The sequence below is a fragment of the Oncorhynchus masou genome, chromosome 11 (genome assembly GCF_036934945.1).
Source record: "Oncorhynchus masou masou isolate Uvic2021 chromosome 11, UVic_Omas_1.1, whole genome shotgun sequence".
In the NCBI taxonomy this organism is placed as follows: Eukaryota; Metazoa; Chordata; class Actinopteri; order Salmoniformes; family Salmonidae; genus Oncorhynchus; species Oncorhynchus masou.
This window is the reverse complement of record NC_088222.1, coordinates 32,783,790-32,809,885: the sequence shown is the minus strand read 5'-3', so window position 1 is coordinate 32,809,885 and position 26,096 is coordinate 32,783,790. Positions and strand designations below refer to the sequence as shown.

Genomic DNA, 26,096 nt, shown 5'->3' with positions numbered 1-26,096 from the left:
ACGTCTGACCTCTGATTGCCAACAAGGGTTTTGCCACCAAGTACTAAGTCATGTTTTGCAGAGGGGTCAAATACTTATTTCCCTCATTAAAATGAAAATCAATTTATAACATTTTTGACATGCGTTTTTTCTGGAATTTTTTGTTGCTGTTCTGTCTCTCACTGTTCAAATAAACCTACCATTAAAATTATAGACTGATCATGTCTTTGTCAGTGGGCAAACGTACAAAATCAGCAGAGGATCAAATACTTTTTCCCCTCACTGTATGTACCTCACAATAACAGTGGCCATAACCAACAACTAATTAAAGAAGCACTGGGATTTGGTAGAGGCAGTTGAACCCCATGGCCTAGCCCTAGCTTGCTTGCGAGCATGTGCCATATGGGGAGGCGAGGGGGAAAGTGGCCCAGGCGTGTGAGAGAGAGGAGAGACCCATTTCACACTAATTTATCAGCCAGGCCTGGTTTCAAATAGGATTTGTTTCGTTTCAAATACTTAAAGCATTTGATTGAGCCTGCCTGGGATGCCAGATGGGCAGGGTTTATACCTTTTCCATTGGTCCATTGCGCAAGGCAAGCTCAACCAAACAAATTAGACCAATAACATTTGAACCCAGATGTTGCCATCACATCCACTAACTGACTACATACAGCACAGAGCCTCAGCTGACCCACTGCGCTGACTACAGCACCTGAGTGCTGACTGACCAGAAAGAAAAAAACAGAACCCAGGGAGTGGAGAGGGAAAGCTAGCGGACATGCTAATGAGACATTAAGGTCATAAGAAGAGCAGAAGCTGCCTTGCTGGTCCAGCTTTGTGTCTGGCAGTTCTGAGCCAGTATTGTCATGCATAATTAGCACAATGTCAATCAGACATCAAGGTCCTCCAGGATCAATGCACTGCAGCCCCGGTACTTTTACATGTGTCACATCTCATTAAAGATGACCTCCAGGATCTTAAGCACAACAAATTCGTAACATATTTCTTTACAGTCGAAGAGGTTGGGGGGGGCTAAGCTGACATATGGCATTGTGTTAAGATGGATCATTTAGCTATTTGATTTTGAATTTTAGGAGCCCTTTACGTATACAAAAAATATAACATTCCTAAATGGCAAAAAGGACAGTCAAAAAAATAAATGATAAGAATCAAGGTTTTGAAGTGTCTGTCCTATAGCAAGGAGATATTTAACCCCCTTTTTTTGGGTAGGCACAAAACTACCTTCATACTTCCATACATTTTTTAAACCTGTACCGGTCACCTTCAGATGATTCTTGTGACACTTGAGCAAAAACAGCATCATGTTCATGAGTGTGGTCATAATGGTTTGTAGGTCAAACTGTTCGGACGCTACAGACATTTGTGAGAAGACCGATTTCTGGGACAAACATATCATACGAAATGGATGACCTAGTACACAATTTGATGACGTAGTACACAAAAACAGGGACCACCTTTGGCTCGTGAGCACCACTTTCAAAACTACTGTCTGAAATTATACAAACGTTTGAGAGTGCATCTTTAAAACAAGGTCACCTTTCATTACCGGGGGCAAGGACTCCCTCTCCCTCTCTCATTGCTGCTACTGCTACAGACGGCTGAGACTCATCTCTCAATCACTCTCCAGTCATCTATCCTCCTACACCAGGGGCATTCTAACATGTTTGCTTCCCTCTCTTACCTTCCAGAACCCCCACAGCCTGGAAGCGGCCATAGAACAGCTCAACCATCGGGTTCTTTGGTTTCTCACCCTCTCTGGGAACAGAAAGAGGTCAGAGTCAAAACATACACTCATTGGGGTGTCACAGTGCGCGCACACACCCACGTGGGAGAGGATGTTTCGGCCTCTAAGCTATATGAATAATGATCCTAGCCCCTTTTGCACAGGTACCTTCATAAAATGGTTACTAAAGTCACTACGGTACATACTGTATGAAAACACAGAGAGGGCATGTGTCCCATTGACCCCTAGGAGAATTAATCACAGCGTGTGTGTGTGTGTTTCATGTGCTTTTTTGACAAATCATGTGTGTGACATTAGCAAAGATGTTTTTCCATACCTGTCCTCCTCTGCCTTCATCTGGAAGGCATCCTCCAACCAGTCCAACAGCTTATGTGTAAACTCACTGACATCCTGCTGTTCCGGGAACACAGAGAGAAACAGACCAATTACAACACTACTTACAAGCAGCACACAAAGACAAACCAATTAGAAAGCTGCTTTCAGGGCACAACATAGAGAGACCGGACAATTAGTACAATGCTTTAAGGGCAACTGTGAGGAGTAAAGAGTTTACACAGGCTCCAACTATGCCCAGCAGCACAGGTCCAATCACTTAAAATCACTGTAGAATATAATAGGCCTAGAACTCCTAGACCTAGAGAATTTAGCCAAGGTTTAAAACATGGAAAGGAGGTAAGTGGGATTATACTGAGACTCGTAAATTGCTAAAGTTGATTTATATCCCCCCAGTTGGGTCTAATCTAATTGGTAGGCTTCAAAAGCAACCAACAGCCCAGAGGATCCTTTACAGACGTCCATTGCGCCCTCTGATTGGGGTCAACACTTCTCTAACCCCAGACACACGAAGGGGCAAGAGCAGAGCGTACTGCAGACATTACTGATGAGTACAGTGGTCAGATGGCCGAACTCACAGGACCTTAACAGAAACATTAGCTCATCATTACCAGGTTTTGGGGGGCAGACACTGAACAGTTTTGGGACTGTGTCATATTACCATTACATTACAGCATAAAGGAGCTAATCGTGGTCTAGAGATTAACATTATAGACAAGTGTGGTTGATGGTGTCAGGGGGACAGGGGAGGGCCTGGTGTTCCAACTTCCACTGGGCCTTGTTACCCTTGCTGACTCAGCCAAATAGTTAAGGGAGGGGTCAGTCCTCTGCCAAAGAGACAAGGGACAATGGGAAGGTAGGAGAGAATTCTAATCATGCATTTACCAACTGACAAAACAATGGTATCTTGGTCGCTTAAAAAAAAAGACATACTTTGTGTATATAGTGTATATCAGATATGTAAGTGGACACCCCTTCAAATTAGTGGATTTGGCTATTTCAGCCACACCCTTTGCTGACAGGTGTATAAAAATCAAGCACACAGCCATGCAATCTCCAAAGACAAGCATTGGCAGTTGATAGAAGCCACAATCGGCAATACTAAAGCTGACTTAGCACCCACCCACCAAATGGCAGTAGAATGGCCTTTCTGAAGAGCTCAGTGACATTCAACATGGCACGGTCATAGAATGCCACCTTCACAACAATTTAGTTTGTCAGATTTCTGCCCTGCTAGAGCTGCCCCGGTCAACTGTAAGTGCTGTTATTGTGAAGTGGAAACGTCTAGGAGCAACAACGTCTCAGTTGCGAAGTGGTAGACCACACAAGCTCACAGAACAGGACCGCTGAAGTGTGTTGCAACAACACTCACTACCGAGTTCCAAACTGCCTCTGGAAGCAACTTCAGCTCAAGAACTGTTTGTCAGTAGCTTCATGAAATGGGTTTCCATGACGGAGCAGCTGCCTAAGATAACTATGCGCAATGCCAAGCGTTGGCTGGAGTGGTGTAAAGCTTGCCACTATTGGACTCTGGAGCAGTGGAAGCACGTTCTCTGGAGTGATCAATCACGCTTCACCACAGGGCAGTGTGATGGACGAATCTGGGTTTGGCGGATGTCAGGAGAACCTGCACCAATGCATAGTGCCAACTGTACATTTTGATGGAGGAATAATGAGCTGTTTTTTAAATTTTCATGGTTTCAGGATAGGCCCCTTAGTTCCAGTGAAGGGAAATCTTAATGCTACATACAATGGAATTCTAGACAATAATGTGTTTCCAACTTTGTGGCAGCAGTTTGGGGAAGGCTCCTTCCCGTTTCAGCATGACAATGCCCCCGTGCACAAAGTGTCCGGTTTGGTTTGTCGAGATCGGTGTGGAAGAACTTTGCTGGCCTGCACAGAGCCCTGACCTCAACCCCATTGAACATCTTTGGGATGAATTGGAACTCCAACTGCTTGTGGTTGAATGGAAGCAAGTCCCCACAGCAATATTTCAACAACTAGTGGAAAGTTATATCATTAACTCCATGTTAATGCCCATGATTTTGGAATGAGATGTTCGAAGAGCAGGTGTCCACATTCTTTTGGTAATGTAGTGTACATTAGACATTATTCTACTCCAGTAGAACAATCACATTAAATTGATTGCTCAATAAGAGCATTTGCTCCAGTCAGACATTTATTTTACAGCAAGCCCCTGTAGCCCTGTCCATGTACCCCATAGTTACACTTGCTGGATCAAATAATACACAGAATTTGATCACACCAGATGTCTGGATGACTATGCATAGCATAGCTGGCTTCATAAATAATTTTGTCTTGCCTTGCCACTGTGCTGTTGCTTGCTTTTTGAGGGGTCGAGGCTGGGTTACTGTAAAGCACTTTGTGACAACTGATTATGTAAAAAAGGCATTACAAATACATTTGAAGGGTAGAGTGATAGCTAGGAGGTTTACCTGCTGAGACTCGCTGGACTTGAAGGCGTCCTTGAGGATCTCCACAGCACGCGATGGGTCCACATACTTCCTCTTAGAACCCACCATGAGTGAGAAAAGGTTTCTCAGCTCCTGCATGAAGGGCAGGTTCCTGTGCTCCTAAGGAACGACAACAGGAACAACACACACAGGGACGTTAGTTACCATGACAACTCGCCTTCTAGAGTACGGGAATAATGGTTTCCAAATCACAGTCATATTCCAGTTTTAATGTTAACCATCTTTCAGACCGTAGAGACTGCATTGAGAAGTAATACTATTATAATATTTTCACATTCAGTGCTTTATGATGGTGGTCGTGTGCCTCTCGAAATATGAAGAACGGGTATATTCCCAGTTTATGCGAGGGAATGTGTTTTTCTGTTGGATCCTCGCGATGCTTAGCTGACCCAGTAAATCTGAGCTGGTGCGAGATGTGACAACCAGAGGATGTCCTCCACTGCTCTATATACAGTAGGACACTGACTGGATGGCTGCACCACAACTACTGGCAATGAATCAATGAGTTATAAATTACACACTAAGCCTATGATAGATGTTAAAAGCAAAGTGCAAAGCCTTGCTTCGAAGTCGAGCCTTGTTGACAGAAAAGAGCAGATTAAAAGAAAACTAGAGCAAGGTTCTCTCGGTGCTCAAGGCTATTGATGACAGGTTAGGGTCCAAGCCCTGAAAGGACTGAGTATGGGAGCCCTTCTGTTGAAAAAAAAAAAAAAAAAAAAGGGGCAATATTACCATTTGCCCCTCGAGACGCCGTAGCAACAACATAGCCAAAAACTCTTCCTCAAAATAGTCTGAATTTCTCAAGGCAAAAAATGTGCAGGAAAATTAGTCTTCCCTCTTTGAATGAAAACAAACACTTAATGTTCCACTCCTACTAGGAGTAGTACTGTTGACCGATCACCGAAGAAGGAGGGTAGACTTTGGCTACTTCGACTTGCCTCAATAAACATTTTTTTGCACAAACAGCATGAAAAAGAAACTTGCCCGAAGACCATGACGAACAAAAACATCAAGATTTCGGGCATAATGCGCAAATTGTTTAGACTGTCGCTATATGGCAACAGCAGCAGAGGCTTATCCCAGATTAGTGGATGTGTGCTAACCACTAACCCTATGGCGTGCTCCATGGGAAGCGGGTAGGAGCAACGTGCTGTGCAGATAAGATCGCAGTTGTGGAAACCAATGAGGAAAAGACTGCAGCTGCTACAGAGAGAGGGGGGTGCTAAATAGACAGGGCAGTCAGGGGGAGCGTGAACCACTGGAACCTGAGGGGAAATCAGATCATGCTGCAACCAAATAGAGATGTTGCACAGTGAGGGTATTTACAACCCAGAGAGTCTCTTCAGAGGGCCACTGCCCAGCTCAGAGGCTAACAGGAATGATAGCTGTCCAGCTGAGGGCCATGGATCTCAAAGTCAGGAGAGCTAACCAGACCTTTCCCCAGCTATCACCTATAGGGTTTAACATATGTTCCTAACAGAAGGGGAGTTTTTCAGTGCCACTATCTCTGTAGCGTATTGGTCCGGGGGATTTGACCTAAGCTTCACTGCTGAGAGTTGATATGAGTTGTCTGGGTGAGTGGAGGACGATAGGTGGTTCACCTTCTGGTTGCGAGGCAGGTCCTGGACTCTGGCAGGAGGGGAGTAATACAGCACCAGCCTCTGGAACTCCAGTAGGTTGAACAGAGACTAGAAACAAACAGATAGAAACCAGTCAGCTTTCTTGAATAACATTAATTTCGCTTTGAACCAGCACTAGATACGAAGTTACGAACCAAACTTCCATATCTTTTGAAAAAAAAAAAAAAAATTAGTAAAGGAGAATGATTAGTGGAGTTGTCACTTCATTTTATCACCTGCTTTCATTGAATCTCTAATTGTGGTTAGAGACCAAACACAGGCAGACAGGGACCATGTGACGTTGTATCCAGTGTTCATTCAGAATATTTCAGCTCACTTTACCCTCTACTAGGGGGTCTATACATTAACAACATAATCCATACCTTATGACAGGGAGGGATAGTCTTTCCAAGTCTCTCTAGAAAGAGCTCTACATATATGTCAAGGCCTATATCGAATACATTACATTGATTTAGGATGTTTAGCAGAGTCAAAATGGAGGGTGTGTGTTTATCCCCACCTGGATGACGGCGCTGAACCAGCAGGTGTTGCCCACGTTCTTGAGCCCAACGGGGCAGTTCTCCATCCTTTTCCTGTCGTGAGGGTTGGGCGAGTCACTCCACACCTCCGTGTGTGTCCGCTTCAGGCTCGCCTTGTTCTCCGCTATGCTGGCCTCCAGAACTCTGCAAAGAGTACAACAAGTTAAAGAAAGCACTTTCATCAAAAGGCTATTTTATTATTTCAAAGCCCTAACATGAATAAAGCATATTAGCGAAACTGCACAGCGACTTGCTCAGTCTGATCCACTCAAACACTCCAACTCCCTGAATGCTCCTCCTCTCCCCTTAGCCCAGCTGATGGCATGACGGTGGTGTACCTGCTGATGGCTTGCTCCTCGTCGGTGATGCCAGTCTCCCTGAAGGCCCGGCTGGACTCCTCCAGGCTGAGAGCGATAGCCCTCTGGAGGTCATCCTTATCATCACCAGTCAGGTCAATCACGTCTAAAGCAACACATACGTACAACTCCTTACTTACATGCACACATATACATACTTCCATTACTTAGACCTTCTTCATAACATAACTCAAGTTTTTCACACCAATCTTCCACTGACATCAATGCACGATTTACGCTTAAAGTTAAGTACTCCAAGTTCAAATCCCACCCTTACTGATTTTATAATCCCAGTCATGCTGCCGTGTTTCACAGACAGGAAAGGGCAGACAGACAATATCCTTTTTTTTTATCCCAGCTTAAAAGACCACAAAGAGAAGAGGAGAGCTTAAAATGTGGTGCAGTAGCCTATAATATTAAACAAACCTATAAAAAGACTAAGTTGAGTCATCATCACAGTAGTAAATAGAGCAAAAAGGTTCTCCCCTCCTCTCAGACAACTCAATTCTATTGACTGGGTTAAATTATAGTTCACGTGTCAAACTCATTCCACAGAGGGCCGAGTGTCTGCTGGTTTTCGCTCCACCCTCATACTAGATTGATGAATTAAGGTCATTAATTAGTAAGGCACTCCCCTCACCTGGTTGTCTAGCAATTAACTGAAAGAAAAAACAAAAAATTGCAGACACTCTGCCCTCCGTAGAAGGAGTTTGACACCCCTGTTATAGGTTGTTTTCCTTATTTGACACATATCCAAAGGAGTGAGTAAGTTCATTAATCAGGCCATTCCTGCATGAAAGTCAAAAGAGGCGTATCAGGATATGGTGTTCCCGAACAGAGAAGGATATGGTGTTCCCGAACAGAGAAGGATATGGTGTTCCCGAACAGAGAAGGATATGCCTCTGCAGTAAAGGCAGGACTTCTCGTGCCCATCTCAGAAAATTCCACAGAGATGACATCACTTAATTTCAACAAAGTAACCCCTTGTCTCACATGAGAACCAGGAGGCATCCTACTAAAAGCCATCCCACAGACCTTTATACAACGCTATGTGCTTACTTTGAGCTTCAATACAAAACTAAATGGGAAAGATTTGCAAAATTTGATCAAATATTAATTAGGGGAGAAAGTAATGTTAATCATTCACATAGTGCATTCAGAAAGAATTCAGAACCCTCGACTTTTTCCACATTGTTATGTTACAGCCTTATTATAAAATGTATTAAATAAAAATGTTTCCTCTTCAAACATCACAATACCCCATAAAAACACAGTGAACTCAGGTTTTTATAAATGTTTGCACACACACACAAAAATGAATTACCTTACATAAGTATTCAGACCCTTTGCAAGGAGACTCGAAATTGAGCTCAGGTGCATCCTGTTTCCATTGATCATGCTTGAGTGGTTTCTACACTTCAATTGATTGATTTGGAAAGGCACACACCGGTCTGTAAGTCCCAGAGACAGTGCATGTCAGAGCCAAAACCAAGCCATGAAGTCGAAGGAATTGTCCGCAGAGCTCCGAGACAGGTATTGTGTCGAGGCACAGATCTGGTGAAGGGTACCAAAAAATGTCTGAAGCATTGACGGTTCCCAAGAATACACTGGCCTCCATCACTCTTAAAATGGAAGAAGTTTGGAACCACCAAGATTCTCCCTAGAACTAGCTGCCCGGCCAAACTGAGCTGTCGGGGGAGAAGGGCCTTGGTCAGGGAGGTGACAAAGAACCTGATGGTCACTCTGGAGTTCGCTAAAAAGCTACCTAAAGGAATCAGACCATAAGAAACAAGATTCTCTGGTCTGATGAAACCAATATTGAACTCTTTGGGCTAAATGCCAAGTGTCATGTCTGGAGGAGACCTGGCACCATCCTCACGGTGTAGCATGGTGGTGGCAGCATCATCCTGTGGGGATGTTTTTCAGTGGCAGGGACTGGGAGACTAGTCAGGATGGAGGGTAAGATGAACGGAGAAAAGTACAGAGAGATCCTTGATGAAAACCTGCTCCAGAGCGCTCAGGAACTCAGACTGTTGGAAGGTTCACCTTCCAACTGGACAATGACCCTTAGCACACAGACAAGACAACGAAGGAGTGGCTTCGGGACAATTCTCAATGTCCTTGAGTGGCTCAGCCCGGACTTGAACCCGATCAAACATCTCTGGAGAGACCTGAAAATAGCTTTGCAGCAACGCTCCCCATCTAACCTGACAGAACTTGAGAGGATCTGCAGAGAAGAATGGGAGAACCCCCCCCCCCCAAAAAAATAACGGTGTGCCAAGCTTGTAGCGTCACACCCAAGAAGACTCAAGGCTGTAATTGCTGCCAAAGTCGCTTCAACAAAGTACTGAGTAAAGGGTCTGAATACTTACGTAATTGTTTTCATTTTTTTTTATTAATTTGCAAAAAATTCAAATAAACTGTTTTTGCTTTGTTGTTAACAGGTATCGTATGTAGATTGATAAGGGATTTAAAAAAAAAAAATTGAGAATAAGGCTGTAACATAACAAAATGTGGAAAAAATCAAGGGGTCTGAATACTTTCCGAATGCATTGTATATAATGGGTTTGAGGCCTACAGATTTTTTCTTATGCACACACCGGAGATGAGGTAGGTAGTGGTACTCACTGGTATCTCCCTGGCTAGGGACTGCCCCGGGCAGTGCTGGGTGAGGTAAGTACTCACTAGTGTCTGCCTGGCTGCCCACGCTGATGTATCTGTCGTTGCCCACCTGGGTGGTCTGGTAGTAGGTAGCCTCATCCTGCTGGGGCACCTTGGCATTCTTCTCTGTCAGAAAGGCCACCGCCTCCGCCAGGTCTCCATTACTGACCTGCAGGGATAGCAGGGTTAGAGCTCTACTGTCAGAGACTGGTTTAGATGTTGACTGTCAACACTTACTCTGGGAGATCAATAAAGCTGATGAATTGGGTGAAAATAAGCAATTTCCAGAACTCCCACTAGAGATTTCAGAACATAAAATTGGTAACATTTCAAATTGTGTCAAACCATTTTGAAATGAATCCCTGAAAATCAATATCCGCTATATGGTCTGGCTGTATCAGTCAGTCAACCAGACCATAATGGTATCTAAGTGCTCCCCATATTGTACGGTCATCCTTTTAGCTATATGCCTAAGTATGCTGCAGAGCTGTCTGATGAAATCATTTTACTAGTTCTTCAAGTAGATAAGGCATACTTTCACAAACTGTCTTGATCCCTCTCGTTGCGGTCTATATGCATCTAGCCCGATGACTGTACGATCTAGCCTAAGGTAGCAGACGTAAAAGTGTATCCGTCCAGAGATCTGTATAGAATGTCTCCGCCCTACCAATGGGGGGAGTCGTCCAAAAGGAAGGAGACAAACTTAGGTCCAAATTAAGCAAATATAAACTCATTGGGCTCATTTTGGACAGACAAACCACTCGCTTTGCCTCTTCCCCTCTAAATCGGTCACACTGTCCGAGCCTGAAAAAAGTTAAGTAGTTAATTACCACGTTTCTGTGCTGAACTAGGTTGGATATTTGCTAAATGAAAACTACAACTCCTTTTAGCCTAGCGTCCCATAGTTCTTGACTTCTCTCGTGAATGATTAGATTTATCTCTAAGAAACAGCATGTTCGGCTCACAAAAAAACTAAAAACTAAATGGAATTCGAGTAATTTGTTTTCTCCAGTTACTAAACAACCAACACACTTTAGTTCAATCGTTCAGCACTACAGACTAAATACAACAGCTTGATCAACACTCAGACATTGTAAATTGAGATATCTAACAAGATCTCGCAATTTGACATCACTGCATCCGTACCGCAGGGCCTTGTGTGCGTGTTACCTGCAGGGCCTGCTGGAGCAGCTGGACGTCTGTGGTGCCTGTGACCTCCCTCAGCTGGTTCAGTAGAGTCTGCTGGTGCTGTCAGGAGCGAGAGACACACACATCAGAGAAACAGGCAGTCAGAGATGTTGGGGGGGGAAAGAGGCAGAGAGATTCATAGAAAGCAAGAAGAGGACATAACAGGACAGGACACACATCACTCTCCATCACTTCACTAACTGCACTACACATCAGCAGGAACACAATGTCTGACTGAATCATAAGTGAACCAAGCTCGCTAGGCTGCAGAGGGTGTTGCATTGCAAGTAGACTACAATGTTTTACTGAATCCATGCAGGCCTTATCTGGACCCCTGACCATTTCTCTAAACACCCGACAGTTAGGCTTTAGCTAGTGGAGAGGAGGAGACTGCACTGTGCACTCATGTCTGCCCTGCTGTAACTGTTGCATGTCAACCCCAGCTGGGATGCAAGGGCTTACCACCACACAATGGCTAGGTCCACTAAACAATGAGCCAGTGCATTACACACACTGGCCAAGTGCACTCCAACGCGCCAAACAATGATGGAGAACACTTACTGTCAGGGCCTGAGGCTCAGGCCACTATTCTAGGTCCTAGGATCGTAGCCTAAGAGGGTTGTACAGTAAGTAGGCCATACACTGTTAAAAGTGGCTGTTGTGCTGCAAAGATGTCATCATGGACGGCCCATGTTTGAGTAAAAATATATATGGGTGCGTAGTGTGTACTAGTTCTCCACTTGTGTCCACTGTGCAGCAGCTCCTTAGCAATTAGCTCCAGATATTTCACAGGGGGTTAAAAGTGAAAGAGTTCCACTCTGGTCCTGCCTGGGGCACCTGTTTTTCACAGGGCCACGAGAGAGCGGGAAAACACAGTTCACACCTCTGTTAGAGTAACTGAACATAAACAACACACCAACCAAGTCCTCCATCTCAGTCTCAATCTCTCTCTCTGGCCCAGATCCCATGCAGGCTAGGCAGTAAACACTACTAGGCAGTGCTCTTAGGACAGTGAGTCAAACCCAGAGACAGCTGCTAGGCCAAGTTCTCTCTCCAAACAAACACACTCCACCCCATACTGGAATTCAAAAGAACCTCACTATTATTGGGTGTCTCTTAATTCTAATCATAAACTAGGTAGTTTGGATACTGGATGCTGATTGGCTAAAACAGCATTTAGCTGTGTGTATGTGACACCGTATACCATGAGGTTTGTCTTTCCAGCTTGATATCATTGCGCCTTTTCACCTTGATAAAATGGCTACATCAACAATAGCTTGACATGCCGGTGTAGAAAATGTGAGTTTAATTGAACTTGAGAGAATCCGAAACGAACATTGTGAAATAAACAAAGTGGGCACTTACCTGCATCACTGACTGTTGTGAAGAAAAATGTGAGTTTGGGAATACATCAAAAACAGAGCGGAACCTCATTCTACAGGATTTTTATGGTTCACTGTTAGCTATCTAGCTAAATCATTCTAATGTATCCTGGCAATATAACCAGTCTCTATGTAGACCTAACTATTAGCTAAGGTTATGTTGTCTTATGCTTCAGGTACACAAAAGAGCCGATGGGTGTAAACATCCTCGCAACAATATTGCCAAAGATCTTCAAAACAGCGGGCAGGTCGCAGATTTACCAACCACTGCCTCCGATCCACCATGATCCAGAAACTGTCGGATACCGGACTAGAGGCACGAGAAATAATGTATGTCAGTGGACACAGATTCTAAACCTTGCTTCAAAGTTACTGGATGCCAAATCTGGAAGCGGTGGAGCACTACACAGCAGCATCTTCCCCAGCTAAAAGAACGGCATCAATTTCCAGCGGAGCCAACAAACAATAACATGGGACAATTTATTTAATTTGTGCACAATAAATGGAAACATTCAGATCAACATTAATAAATAATTGGCAAGTGTTAGTCACTCTTGAAGTGGCACTAATGCTTGGTATTTGCATACAATTAATGCAAGCTTGCTAGCTAGCATGTGGTTAAGAATTTTGTCTGTACTACTTTTTCAGGCAAAGTGCATTTATGAATTGACCTATTAAAGCAACATTTTCAATTTAGATTTGTAGTTCCTTGCATTACTGTGTTGCAACCGGTTTATTAAAGCAATAAGGCACCTCGAGGGTTAGTGGTATATGGCCTATATACCACGGCTAAGGGCTGTATCCAGGCACTCCATCTTGCGTTGTGAATAACAAACCACTGTCTTGTAGAAAGTGCATTTTAGTTTGGTCACGTTTATGAACACATTATATAGGCTAGCTACAAGCAGGCAGAATGTGACCGAGGGTGAGAGTGGTCAGGCCTTCTTATATTTGATTTAATTTTACCTTTATTTAATTAGGCAAGTTGGTTAAGAACAAATTCTTATTATTTTCAATGACGGCCGAGGAACAGTGGGGGTTAACTGCCTTGTTCAGGGGCAGAACGACAGATTTCACCTTGTCAGCTTGGGGATTTGATCTAGCAACATTTCGGTTACTGGCCCAACGCTCTAACCACTAGGCTACCAGCTTCCAGTTGCCTGGAACACACCTCGACTCATCCTCATGTGGCAAGTCTAGAGCGTCTGTCTGTCTGTCGCACAAAGTCTCTCCTTACCATGAGGTCAGTGATTGACACTAGCACAGCGAGCCTTACAGGAATGAGCATTCCTAAGTGTTACAAGACCAATGAGTTTACAGGAGTAGCCTTTAGTCATGCCACCTCAAAAAGCACAAGAAAGAGGATTGGCATCCACCATCTCCTCGATTGTTCTGAAATAATTTCTGTAGTTAGAAACAGATAAGATCAGCATTACTGAAACATTTTGTCAAAATATAATTTTCTCTCTGAGAAATTAAGCGAATGAATTAGGTACTATTGTTACTGAAGATTATATGAATGCAGTCCATTTGTTTGCAATCAATTTGCTTAATTTCTCAGAGATAACATTTTATTTCAACAAAATAATGCTTCAGGAACGCTAATCTTATCCCATATCCAATGTGAGTGAATTTAAGCCTACATGCAACCAGGCATGAAGGCAATATACTGTTTTGAATGCTAACTGTGTGTCACTACCTAAGTGTATTGCAACTTCACAGGGCAGCAATATAAATAGCCATATATAGTCCAATAACACGATGATGATAAACCTCCTGCTGTTCTGAACTAAGTCAATAGAGAGTAGAATCTAAACGTGTTGCCAAATCATGTCACCATCAACACTGATCAAAGGATGTGGTGCTGGATGGTAATCTGAGGGATGGTAACACCCTCAGACAAATCCCATGACAGTGTAATACTGCTGGTAGGTAGCTAGCTACCTTACCTAAAAAGAGTTGAGTTACGTAACCAGCTGCTATGGTGTGAGGGATATGCTGTCAGCAGCCAGCTCACTAGTACGAGGCTAGATCATTTGCTTCATATAGTTAATATTGGTTAACAACCTATTGCTCATTCTGCCCTCTAATAATTAACTAAAATTAAGAAGTAATGTTGTTGCACCTCCTCATCCAAATCCAATGAACAAATTAGAGATAAGGTGTAATGTGACCAATGTTTTTCCATCTTACAATCAAAACACAATCAATTATGCATATCTGCATAGTTGTACTAGATACGTATTTATCAAATATGTTCTTTAACGTAACCTGTCAAACTAACCAACCCACACCCAGCAAGCTTGCAGTAATGCAGTTGCATTCACTCATCGTTGTCACTCCTAGCTGTCTGGCAGTCACTGCACGTAAACAAACATATCCCAACAGTAATTTCAGTAACGTTAGCAAACCAGACCAAGCACACAGCCTGGGTCAAGTGTCTTGCTTGCATGTTGAAAGCAATAATGCATTGCTATTATAACCCCTCAACAGTCAATAACTGTAAATTACTTCTAACGCTTCTGACTCCTTAGCTGACTAGCTAGCTAACAATATAGCTACATTTGACGGTAGCTGCTAGCATCTGACGACAGATGATCACAGGGCAAAGACTGTCTGAACTTGACGTAGCTAACATTTGGCCACCCAGTAACAACCAGCTTGTAATGCTGAATTGACGACATTAGCTAGTTACCCAGCTAGCTAGCCGTTGCCCTCATAGGCGTGTCACTGTTGGTAAACTTATGTTAGCGGGGCTAGCTGTAACGTTAGCAAGATAACGCGCTAGCTAACTTGCTGACAATGTAGATAGGTCTAGATACCCAATTAGCTACTGTAGTTGGATACCGATCTGCCTTCGTGTTTTCTTTGACAAGGCAATGGGATTATTTAACGATGCATGTTGTTTGTAAATACTTTCAGGGACTGTACAATCGATTGAGAAAATATCCAAGGATCTGACGCCACACTTGGGAACAAACATCAAGCTAACTTTCTCTGGCAGTTTTGCTAGCTAGCAACCAGGCGGAGAAGGAAAACATTGCCACTACGATGCACCTACCTTCTGAGAATGCTGTTGGAGGACATTCTGCTCCACGGTCATGGCCGGTTGAGAATTAAACGAAAATAGTTTCAACAAAGGTAAAAAATATTTAAAAAATACGTAGTTATATCCAAGTTAAATGAAATAACAGTTAATATGTTCCCCAGTTAACCAACACGATAGCGGGCGCCATGGGAAATGCAGGCATGGAGGAAAAATAAATGCAGCTGGCAAGCGATCGCTTTTCTGTTCTCGATTAGTATTGCCTTGTTGGACTGCATTTACGTCACTGATCTAGTTTTAGAATTACGTAATGAACAACTTTCAGTTATGTATTCTTGCATACTTTCCCTTTTCATTTCTTCCTATACGAAACCAATCATTTAAAACCAACGGTTTGGATTTAGTTTGATAACATGTCAGCTTCACTATTAAAGGTTTGAACATATTTGTGTCTTGTGTGATTACCAATGACCATGAATAAGGGTAATAATGTGGGTTATATAATATAATAACTATTTTTCCCAAAGAGAGAAAGACAGCCTTGATACAATGTGTGTATTTTCTAGATTACACTTTAATGCCTTAAATGTGTGGCGGGACCAACTCAGTCAATTTCTAATAGCAATGTATTAACAATTAAACAGAGCCCACATTAAATATATTTGCAAATCACACAAAAATGTAGTTAACAAAATCATGTAACATGTTTATTATATTCATTTTCATGAATTAAATAGTATCTCCCTTCAGTTGGTAGTGTCATACTATTCCACTGGTTCTTCAGTGTTCCCAATCTTGGTGGAGGGCTTTGAATGAAGTTTGAGGTTATCAGCAAGTAGGAATGGGTTATTAAGTTGGCAGCTCTGAAAAGCACATCACAAAGGAGAGGAGAGAGAGGAGAGAGAAGGAGAATTAGCTACTGGTGCTTGCAGACTACTGCATATAGCTATCTATTCGAACAGTGGGGCTTTTGAGACACTGAGTGGGCTGAGCTGTGTGGTAAGCCTCCTCCTCCTGCTCAGAGTGATGCTGTGACCTGAGTGGGATGAAGGTGCTGAAAGTGCTGTACTTCTACATAACAGAGAACATGTAGCCCTACCCAGATACATGACCATAGGATCAACTTATGAGGATTTATTAATTACAATGATAAGAATTGCTGACTAGAATTTCTCTTTCTTTCTCTTCGTGTAATGTAGCACATATTGTTATGGTCTATATGTATGGTGGAAAAATATACAAATGCATGATGGTTTCTGGATAGCCCAGAGGAAATATACTAGAGGGTTTACCTGAGGGGAACATTTAGGGCTTGGTGCAGGTTTGTCTGAGATTTGGATGGAGAAGTCAGAGGAGAATCGGGAATGCTGAAGCACGGCTGCCATTTCTGGATCCACGGTTACCTCTATGTCTGTCTGTAGGGATCAAGCAGAAACACAAAACACAGCTCTTCAGAGGCAAAACGCAGGTCCAGAAAGGGAGAAGAGGAATACTTGCCAGGTTTTTAATAGGGGAATAGGTTTGGTGACAAATTGCTTGGACACACCTCAAAACAATGATACATGTCAAACTTGAGTAGGTCGGGATGGTCAGGGACCGTTCCTTTGTAAGCCACAACTGCGTCGCTCTGCTTTCTATTTTTGGGCAACTTGAAGAGGCGGTAAGTTGCAGAGGTGTGTGTGATGCCACCTGTGTGGAACAAGTTGGTAATGGAAGTGGTTGAAATTAAACAATATATTCATTTGTTCTCAGCCAATCATGTTTCAGAATAATGCTCAAGAGAGATGGTAACAGAGAACGGAACTGTTGAACCTTGCTAGACATCGAAGTCTACCTTCATCTCATTGTCCTATTCATGAGATCATTGAGAGGCAGACATTAATGTGCCATCTTACTTGCTTTCTTCTGTAGCTCACTATTGTGGATTATGATGTGGCTTGCAGTGAGAAGGTATGGAGTACTGAAGCCCACCTCGTGCACTAGAGAGATCAGGTCTCGCCAGTAGAGGGCACCACTCAAGCCTTCACCTGTCACAACACAGAAAACATGACATTAGATTAACAATCCCCAACCAACTCAAACCCCCCTCCACTGCTATGTTGTTGATATTCTAATGTATCTAGAACAGTGTGTTATTGGGTCTTGCTTTGGCTCAACATCATTATTCCTGTCAGATAGCATACATTCAACTTTTAACTCTGTCAGCTGTCACAAAGCAAGCATTCTTACCCCACAGAACTGGGTCTTGTTTCAAATGTTCCGGAACAGCCTTGTTGGAATATATGTCACTAAAGTAGAGTTCCCCACCCTCCTGTAGATACATAGGATTTGACATGAATGAAACATTTTACAATCTATAAAACCTATCAGAGTTCTGACAAGAAGGCTCAAGAGACAATCAAAATACTATATTGTTGTATGAAGATCATGTGATATACTATGAGGGAATAGTTTTATTATTTTATTTTGGTCATTTATTTTGGTGCTAATCTTTACAATGTTTACAATGTTTTACAATGTTGTAGGTGAAGGTAAATCAAACCACATCCTCATAAGTAAAAGTTAATTGTTTCTCCAGCAGATGGCAATAGAGTATCAGCAGATGGCAATAGAGTATCTGATTTCACACTGCGTGTTGCATAACGATAGGTTCACATTCGACAAAGATAAATGAGGAAAAGCAAATGATTCATGAAAATAATGCCACTTTGTAAATCAAGTAGCTTTTGAAATCACATAGTCTTGTTTCCAATTTTCAGCATTGCTACTTAATCAATATTTGATATATTTATGTGAGGCATGCAGCATGCTGCTGAGGTATTGGCTGACCACCAGAGAGTGTGAAGGTTACCTTGAGCACTCTGAAAGCCTCCCTGAGAACCTGCTTCTTGTCAGGACACAGACACATGGCACAGTTTGACCTACAGACAGACAGACAGGCAGGAAGACGGCAGAGACATCAGTTAGTCAGGGTATTTGGGAACCGATCAGGTCACCAATCAGGGAACAAATTGATAAATCAATCTGTGAACCAATCAGTGAATAAATGGTAAATAGATAAGGCATTTTCCCTTAACCGACTATTAGCTCAAAGGAGATGGAGAGGAGGGATTGTCATTGGAAATGTGTTGTGTGGGATTTTCTTCAGTAAGACACTCACTCGAAAAGATCCCCAGCAGAAAGCAAGCCTAAGGGTGTTGAAGGAAGGAACAGCTTTACTCACACCAGAACATCCAGCGAACCACTCTGTATTCCCGTCTCATTCAGTTTCTCTATGTAACCCTGCACAAATATGGTGTTGGGCTTCTCGTAGCCATACTTCTGCTGGTGGTACTGGACATATTTGCGTGATGCCAGGATCTGGGTTTAGGATACATAGTATGAAAATCACTTGTGATCCACAGTTTTATTTGTGTTAAGATATTAGGTAGGGAATTCCCACAAAATATATTGTGCGGCACGGTAAGCCTACCAGTTCTGCTGTCATGTCAATGCCGATGACATGACCGCTCTGGCCCACTAGTTTACTGAGAATGAAGCAGTCTCTGCCAGAGCCACTGCCCAGATCCAGCACCTTACAGCCCTGTAGCTTCTCAGGAACAACCAGCCCACAACCAGAGTATCTGTAGAATAGCGCAGTAGCACCCATGATAGTAGATACTAATGCATTGAAGGTGCATTCTTACTGAGAGTGACCAATGCTGGTGCAATGCAAATATAGTATTGATGCTTTTCACATAGTGAATTAGATGTTATTGATTTAGCCTGTTATCAGTTACAACATGTTTATTATTAGGAACACAACAATATAACAATATGGGGTTATAAACCAGAGAGACTTAGCATACTTTTTGCAGACCGAGGGATGGACTAGTCGAAGTGCATCAAAAGTGCTCTGGGGTATTGGGGTGGATGGTGACATGCATGATGCACTGGTCTTTAGATTACCATGTATCTCCAGGCGAGAGCCATAGTATCTCTACAGTGAGGAGGATTATGGTAGTTCAAATAAATATGATTCAGACATTTAACATCAGATACAGTGACAAAATTCTGTTAAAATAACAGTACAGTATGCTAGTGAGGGAAAATATATACCTGAACAAGTTCATGGTATTCCAAGGTTTCCATGTTTTAGGCTGATTATAGCTGGTTTCACTTCAATTGTTGCCAAGAAAACAAACACTTTTTTTGTTCAAAACACAAAACTAATAGGCTGCACACACTGAAACATTCACATACCAGAAGACAGTTGGGCGGATTTGCTATTACTGTGTAACAGAGATACTACTAGTGTAAGGTGTAAGCACACCTTGAATGTATTTTAATCCCTGCTGATTTTAATTGACATAATTATTTTTTCATACAATGTTTTAGCTGGTAGTAGGACTGACCGAAATGACAGAGCTTACCTGGCTAGAAAGATCGCTTCACAGTTGATGTTCCCTTTCCCCTCTCTGCATTTATTGAGATCTAAGAGCAAGGCGAGTATTGATTTTATGACAACTGATTGGTCTAGTTAAAGCCAGCTGAGTTTGGAAAAAGGGCATCCAGCAGAGGCCTATGTCCTGTAAAATCCATCCAAACTTGATAGTACCAGATTTTGACGATTTGTTGAGGCCAAGTTCACTTACCCCCACTTCATGCAACAAACTACAATTGTTTTTCAGTTGTATTCATGTTTTTCATGAATGTATTCCTTAATGTGTTCTTTATGATTTTACCTGTCACTTGTCCAGGAACTTTCTTTGTACTGTACTGAACATTGTTTTTTGAGTCACGTATAGCAAATGTTTTCCTCTATCCCCTCATGTCCCACACAGAGTTTGTGTCATCTCTGACTGCACATCTTTCACAGTTCAAAGCATAATAACATAAATATGCAAGCTATGTGAGTTGGAGATGTCTCAAAATCCCCTCTGAATGCAGATGCAGTAAGTAATGTTGAGCCTCTGTCCCTCCCCTCAACCCATGGAACTGCAGGTCAGAAACCAGTCAACAACAGAGTTAAATGTTGCATGTTTCCCCTAAATGGCCCTTGGACTCCACTGGCACAAAGTTTACATCTCAATCTGGTCTCAGCAAGACCAGCTGACACTGAACTGCCCTTTCTCATTCGACTGGGGTTTTTGAGAAATGTTTACTTGGAAAGTTCATGGCCACAGTGTCATCATATGTGGTGGAACTGCACAGACTATCACAATTAAACTGTTTCTTTAAAAAAAAAATCTTTGAGAATTGAAAATGGGGTTAAATTGGTCAAATCAATTTTAATCATTGTTGTTGTTTTTTTTAATTGTTTGATTTGGCTAATGGGGACATAGTCACAATCGAGAACTGTGCAGTTTCAGTTCTAGCCAATGTTGAACTTTACTGCTCAGTGTGAAATTTGGCCTAGGTAATTGCGAATAACCAAAAAAATCTTTAGGCATTTTGTAGGAATACTGTATACTCACCTCGAAGGGCATACATATTAGTAAAATGTTTTGTTTAAGGATAGTGGGGGAAAGGATTATATGTGAGTACTTTCCTGGGAGGAAGACATTAACAGACAGGAGATTGACACCACTAGCTCTCCCCAGCCAGTTTGTAAAACATTTACCCTTGTGCTTGTCTGACATTGCAGACGTCAGCCATGCTCTTTCATTGTCAGCCAAGATCCCTCAAATGGACAGGCAGGCAGGCTGCTGCACTGAAGCTCTGACTGCAGAGAGACGCTCTTAGGGATCATTAATATTTCACTCACTCTGTTTACATGTATCCACTTGACCATCAATATGCAGGCTATACAAAATGTGTTATTTTTTTTACCTTGTCAATAATTTAGGGCACACACACATTTAAACCAAACATATATTTCTTCGTGATTACTGATCAATTACATTTGTGTACTTATGTATTGTATATCTTTTTTTTTTGTGGTTTGGTTTTCATATAAGACCTTGTGCATCCAACCTCACCTGCAAACCGTTTTATTTGTTAATTTTTTATCTGTATTTTTGTCTTTCACTTGTTTTCTTTGTTGCAAAAAAAAGTAAATAAATGAATAAATGTGAACCCTGTGCTTCTTTGAGACAGGTTTCCTTGACACAGTAAACAGTGTCTTAGTAAACAGAGCAGTTATCCATTAGCTCTAATAGACCATCATATTTTCAGTCCATTCTATATTAACCTATTGAATTGTAACTATCACTAGAACCACGGAAATCATCTTAAAGCGCCATTCCACACATCAAGATAATTACTCATTTATGACATGTAATAATTACCGAAACATTTATGTTCACCCACAGAGAGGTCTGGGGAGCAGAGAAAGTCAAAGGTCAAAAGGCTATCAGGTGTGATTAAAAGAAAGAACTGAAATCATGCTGCCAGTTGTTATATTTACGGAGGCCCTTTGAAGAATGGAATTGTGAAGCGGAGGGGGGCCCGGCTCACAGCTGCGGGGCAACACTTGATCCTGGGCTGCCAAGAGACAGAGGGCGGTCAGGCTGAGAGGAGGTTCAGAGGTTATGACCTTTGGGGGTTAAGGCTCCAGACTCCAGATCTTCAAAAGCTAAGGCCCCATTGGGGAAACAGGTTAGGGCAGGAAAATTAACAAATGTGACATCTTTCTCTAAGAACAGGATTTCCTCCCCCGGTTACTTGATTCCATTTTTTATTTTATTTTATTGTGGTACTCTTCAAGTTTTACTTTTACTTTCAAATTTCATCCATTCTTTGAAGTATTAAAACCATTTAATTTCCAAGAGCTAATCTATTGTATCAAATAAAAAAAAGCTTTAAGGCTTCTTAGTATGTTTACTCTTTTTTTTACTCTTTTACTTCTAATTGTGAAGTTCTCATCAGGACAAGGAGCGCCTGACACACCTCTTTCAATGGAGGTCACATTACCCATAAAATGTTAATTGCACTCCTCCATAGGGAGGTGCTGTGTGTGTTTACAGTACACAACACGGCAGGTCAAACCATGTGCTCAAAGATCAAATACTAGTATAAGCAGGGATGACTGAACATCTGTGGGGGGATGCATTAGAACAATCACCATGACAACTAAAGACAAGTGTTGGCAGTGCATGGCCCCCATGTGAGTAAACAAAAGGATTTGATAAAATAGGACAGAAAATAAAAACAACAGTTTCAATGACCATCATCCCAATAAAAGTTGTTTATAAAAAACAACTTTTGTGAACCTTTGTACATTTGAATTACCCTCATTAGTGGAAAGATCTGCAGATCCTTGACAAACTTTAGTATTTCAAGTGAACAATGCTACCAATGTCGGATGCCATGTGAAAAATCGTATTATTGTGATTATTTTCACGCTTCTGATTGACTCTGATTGTGACGTCAAAGCGTGAAAAAGCTCACAGCTTTAGAATTTTCACAGTTCAATTATTTGCTTGCACTTCTGCTTCAATTCTGTTTCTCGGTTATCTGTGTTTCTTAGGTGGATATCGTCAGTGCCTGATTGAAATTGACCCTTCAAACGTGGATAAAAAAGTAATGATCCCTTTTCAAATATATTAATTATTGTTTTGCGCTTCTATCGGGGCACAAAACAACTGGGTGGAATGGTGAGAGTTGCAGTAGCTGTTTATGCGTCAGCATAGTGATTTAGCAGCAAGCCTGTTGGCAAGGTGTGAACTCTGACTCTGTAGATGGTTGAGCACGTGGCTGCGAATCTTTTTCCTCTCACTTCCATCAGCCACATCTCCACTATCAGTTACTTTGATTTTACACTGTTCAAATATGTTATATTGATCAGGGGCGTCATGCATCCCAAAAATCAGAGGGGGCGTTTCTGGTGTCCTTTGACAGCTCTTTGGTCTTGGCCATAGTGGAGTTTGGAGTGTGACTGTTTGAGGTTGTGGACAGGTGTCTTTAATACTGATAACAAGTTCAAACAGGTGCCATTAATACAGGTAACGAGTGGAGGACAGAGGAGCTTCTTAAAGAAGAAGTTACAGGTCTGTGAGAGCCCGAAATCTTGCTTGTTTGTAGGTGACCAAATACTTATTTTCCACCATAATTTGCAAATAAATTCATTAAAAATTCTACAATGTGATTTTCTGGATTTTTTTCTTCTCATTTTGTCTGTCATAGTTGAAGTGTATCTATGATGAAAATTCCAGGCCTCTCTCATCTTTTTAAGTGGGAGAACATGCACAATTGGTGGCTGACTAAATACTTTTTTGCCCCACTGTATGTAAAGATGGTTCGGAGGTGCCCCGTCGGGTAGTTGGAGAATAAAGCATTTTTCAAACACCTGAAACTGTTTATTTCCTGCTATCTAGAGCCATAATCATTATGCTTCATTCTATGACAAAAATATGTTTATTGTTCAACATATCTAAGCATACGTCTTGAGCTGTCTTTATCCTCCTGACTGGTGATTATTATTTTGTTAAGAATCTAGCCAACCCTCTTTGCATCTATGCTAAAATCATGGTAAAATATTGAAAGGAATGTGAATCTTATTCAGTACATTTATCAATTTCTTGCTCTTCTAAAGTCAACCAAACATTAGACAAGCAAACTACTCTAACTTGATTGATAGCCTGAAATGGCTTCTTTGTAGCTGATTATGAGGTTGGGAGACTGGAAACCTACCTAGGCTAGCTGAAGCCAAGTTCATAAAATTGCTAAGTGGCTACAGAGAAACAACAACCAATTGTATATATATATATACAACCAAATGTATTGAGCTAGCAAGCTGCCATTCTGTGCATCACATGACTCGCTAGCTATATGACCACAACTAGCCCCAATGTTCCTTATGCAGTTTAATTTAGATTATTAGGTTCCCCATTAGCTTCTGGAAATGCAGCAGCTACTCTTCCTGGGGTCCACATAGAACGTAATAATATATGAAAAAGTATTATTGTTATATGCAGGACAGTTCAATTTGATTGTTATGAACTTGAGTGAAGACCCAAACGCGGTTTTAACAGAAAACAGAGTTCTTTAATAAAAAACAGGAATGGCATAAATCCTCTTCCAACGTAGTCAATGGAACAAAAGAACGTAGTATAATGCAGGTTGCACCTGCCATGCAGACTCCGACAGGACAGGACAAGGTGGAAGCAAACGAGACGACAGCTTGCTTCTGGCATCAAAAAACACAAACAAGAATCAGACACTGAAAGTAGCAGGAACAGAGAAAGAAATAGAGACCTAATCAGAGGGGGAAGAGAGAACAGGTGGGGAAAGAGAGAATGAGCTAGTTAGGGGAAATGTAGAACAGCTGAGGGATGAGAGACAGAGAAGGTAACCTAAAAAGACCAGCAGAGAGAGAGAATGAAGAGAAAGGACAGGAACAGACATAACAAGACATGACAGTACCCCCCCCACTCACCGAGCGCCTCCTGGCGCACTCGAGGAGGAAACCTGGCGGCAACGGAGGAAATCATCGATCAGCGAACGGTCCAGCACGTCCCGAGAGGGAACCCAACTCCTCTCCTCAGGACCGTACCCCTCCCAATCCACTAGGTACTGATGACCACGGCCCCGAGGGCGCATGTCCAAAATCTTACGAACCCTGTAGATGGGTGCGCCCTCGACAAGGATGGGGGGGAGGGACGAGCGGGGGCGCGAAGAACGGGCTTAACACAGGAGACATGGAAGACCGGGTGAACGCGACGAAGATAGCGCGGAGAAGAAGTCGCACTGCGACAGGATTAATGACCTGGGAAATACGGAACGGACCAATGAACCGCGGGGCCAACTTGCGAGAAGCTGTCTTAAGGGGAAGGTTCTGAGTGGAGAGCCATACTCTCTGACCGCAACAATATCTAGGACTCTTGGTCCTACGCTTTATTAGCGGCCCTCACAGTCTGCGCCCTATTACGGCAAAGTGCCGACCTGACCCCCTTCCAGGTGCGCTCGCAACGCTGGACAAAAGCCTGAGCGGAGGGGACGCAGGACTCGGCGAGCTGAGATGAGAACAGCGGAGGCTGGTACCCGAGGCTACACTGAAAAGGGGATAGACCGGTAGCAGACGAGGGAAGCGAGTTGTGGGCGTACTCTGCCCAGGGGAGCTGTTCTGACCAAGACGCAGGGTTACGAAAGAAAGACTGCGTAAAATGCGACCAACAGTCTGATTGGCCCGTTCGGCTTGACCGTTAGACTGGGGATGAAAGCCGGACGAGAGACTGACGGAAGCCCCAATCAAACGGCAAAACTCCCTCCAAAATTGAGACGTGAACTGCGGGCCTCTGTCGGAAACGACGTCAGACGGAAGGCCATGAATTCGGAAAACATTCTCGATAATGATCTGAGCCGTCTCCTTAGCAGAAGGGAGCTTATCGAGAGGAATGAAATGAGCCGCCTTAGAGAATCTATCGACAACCGTAAGAATAACTGTCTTCCCCGCTGATGAAGGCAGTCCGGTGATAAAATCTAAAGCGATGTGAGACCACGGTCGAGAGGGAATGGGAAGCGGTCTGAGACGGCCGGCTGGAGGAGAGTTCCCAGATTTAGTCTGCGCGCAGACCGAACAAGCGGCGACAAATCGACGCGCGTCACGTTCCCGAGTGGGCCACCAGAAACGCTGGCGAATGGAAGCGAGCGTACCCCGAAGGCCGGGGTGGCCGGCTAACTTGGCAGAGTGGGCCCACTGAAGAACGGCCGGACGAGTAGGAACGGGAACGAACAGAAGGTTCCTAGGACAAGCTCGCGGCGACGGAGTGTGAGCGAGTGCTTGCTTTACCTGCCTCTCAATTCCCCAGACA

The 26,096-nt window shown here is 42.8% G+C and overlaps 2 protein-coding genes across 8 annotated transcripts in view; both read right to left on the bottom strand.

Moving 5' to 3' along the window:
• The window catches only part of LOC135548559 (ubiquitin carboxyl-terminal hydrolase 25-like), a 49,867-nt gene extending 34,265 nt beyond the window's left edge, over positions 1-15,602 (bottom strand). For 3 of the 7 annotated variants that reach the window (XM_064978300.1, XM_064978301.1, XM_064978299.1), the window contains exons 1-9: positions 15,379-15,602; positions 10,918-10,995; positions 9,772-9,916; positions 7,069-7,192; positions 6,712-6,874; positions 6,174-6,260; positions 4,534-4,671; positions 2,061-2,137; positions 1,682-1,755 (exon numbers count right to left, since the gene is read on the bottom strand). In XM_064978300.1, coding sequence (XP_064834372.1) covers positions 1,682-1,755; positions 2,061-2,137; positions 4,534-4,671; positions 6,174-6,260; positions 6,712-6,874; positions 7,069-7,192; positions 9,772-9,916; positions 10,918-10,995; positions 15,379-15,420 — 928 coding nt within the window. In that variant the 5' untranslated portion in view covers positions 15,421-15,602. Of the gene's footprint in view, positions 1-1,681; positions 1,756-2,060; positions 2,138-4,533; positions 4,672-6,173; positions 6,261-6,711; positions 6,875-7,068; positions 7,193-9,714; positions 9,917-10,893; positions 10,996-15,378 lie in introns of all 7 variants that reach the window. The other 4 variants (XM_064978295.1, XM_064978296.1, XM_064978298.1 and 1 more) reach the window with 4 other exon arrangements.
• A 348-nt stretch (positions 15,603-15,950) lies between these two features.
• Positions 15,951-19,859, bottom strand: LOC135547968 (arsenite methyltransferase-like). The gene is made up of 11 exons (XM_064977172.1): positions 19,776-19,859; positions 19,462-19,521; positions 19,212-19,342; positions 18,836-18,986; positions 18,587-18,723; positions 18,215-18,284; positions 17,593-17,674; positions 17,259-17,390; positions 16,910-17,052; positions 16,656-16,778; positions 15,951-16,226 (listed from the first exon to the last, which is right to left on the bottom strand). Exons 2-11 carry the CDS (start codon positions 19,492-19,494, stop codon positions 16,128-16,130), a joined length of 1,101 nt encoding a protein of 366 aa, XP_064833244.1. The 5' UTR covers positions 19,495-19,521; positions 19,776-19,859; the 3' UTR covers positions 15,951-16,127.
• Between the last annotated feature and the right edge of the window lie 6,237 nt (positions 19,860-26,096).

Bases quoted from the DNA above. Each gene is read 5' to 3' on its own strand.
- LOC135547968 (XM_064977172.1), bottom strand. From the start codon at position 19,494: ATGGAAACCTTGGAATACCATGAACTTGTTCAG. The intron at 17,391-17,592 runs GTAAGAATGCTT...GTGTTGTGACAG, and splicing joins ACAAGACCCAGTTCTGTGGG to GTGAAGGCTTGAGTGGTGCC. The intron at 17,053-17,258 runs GTAAGATGGCAC...TGTTCCACACAG, and splicing joins TGAGCTACAGAAGAAAGCAA to GTGGCATCACACACACCTCT.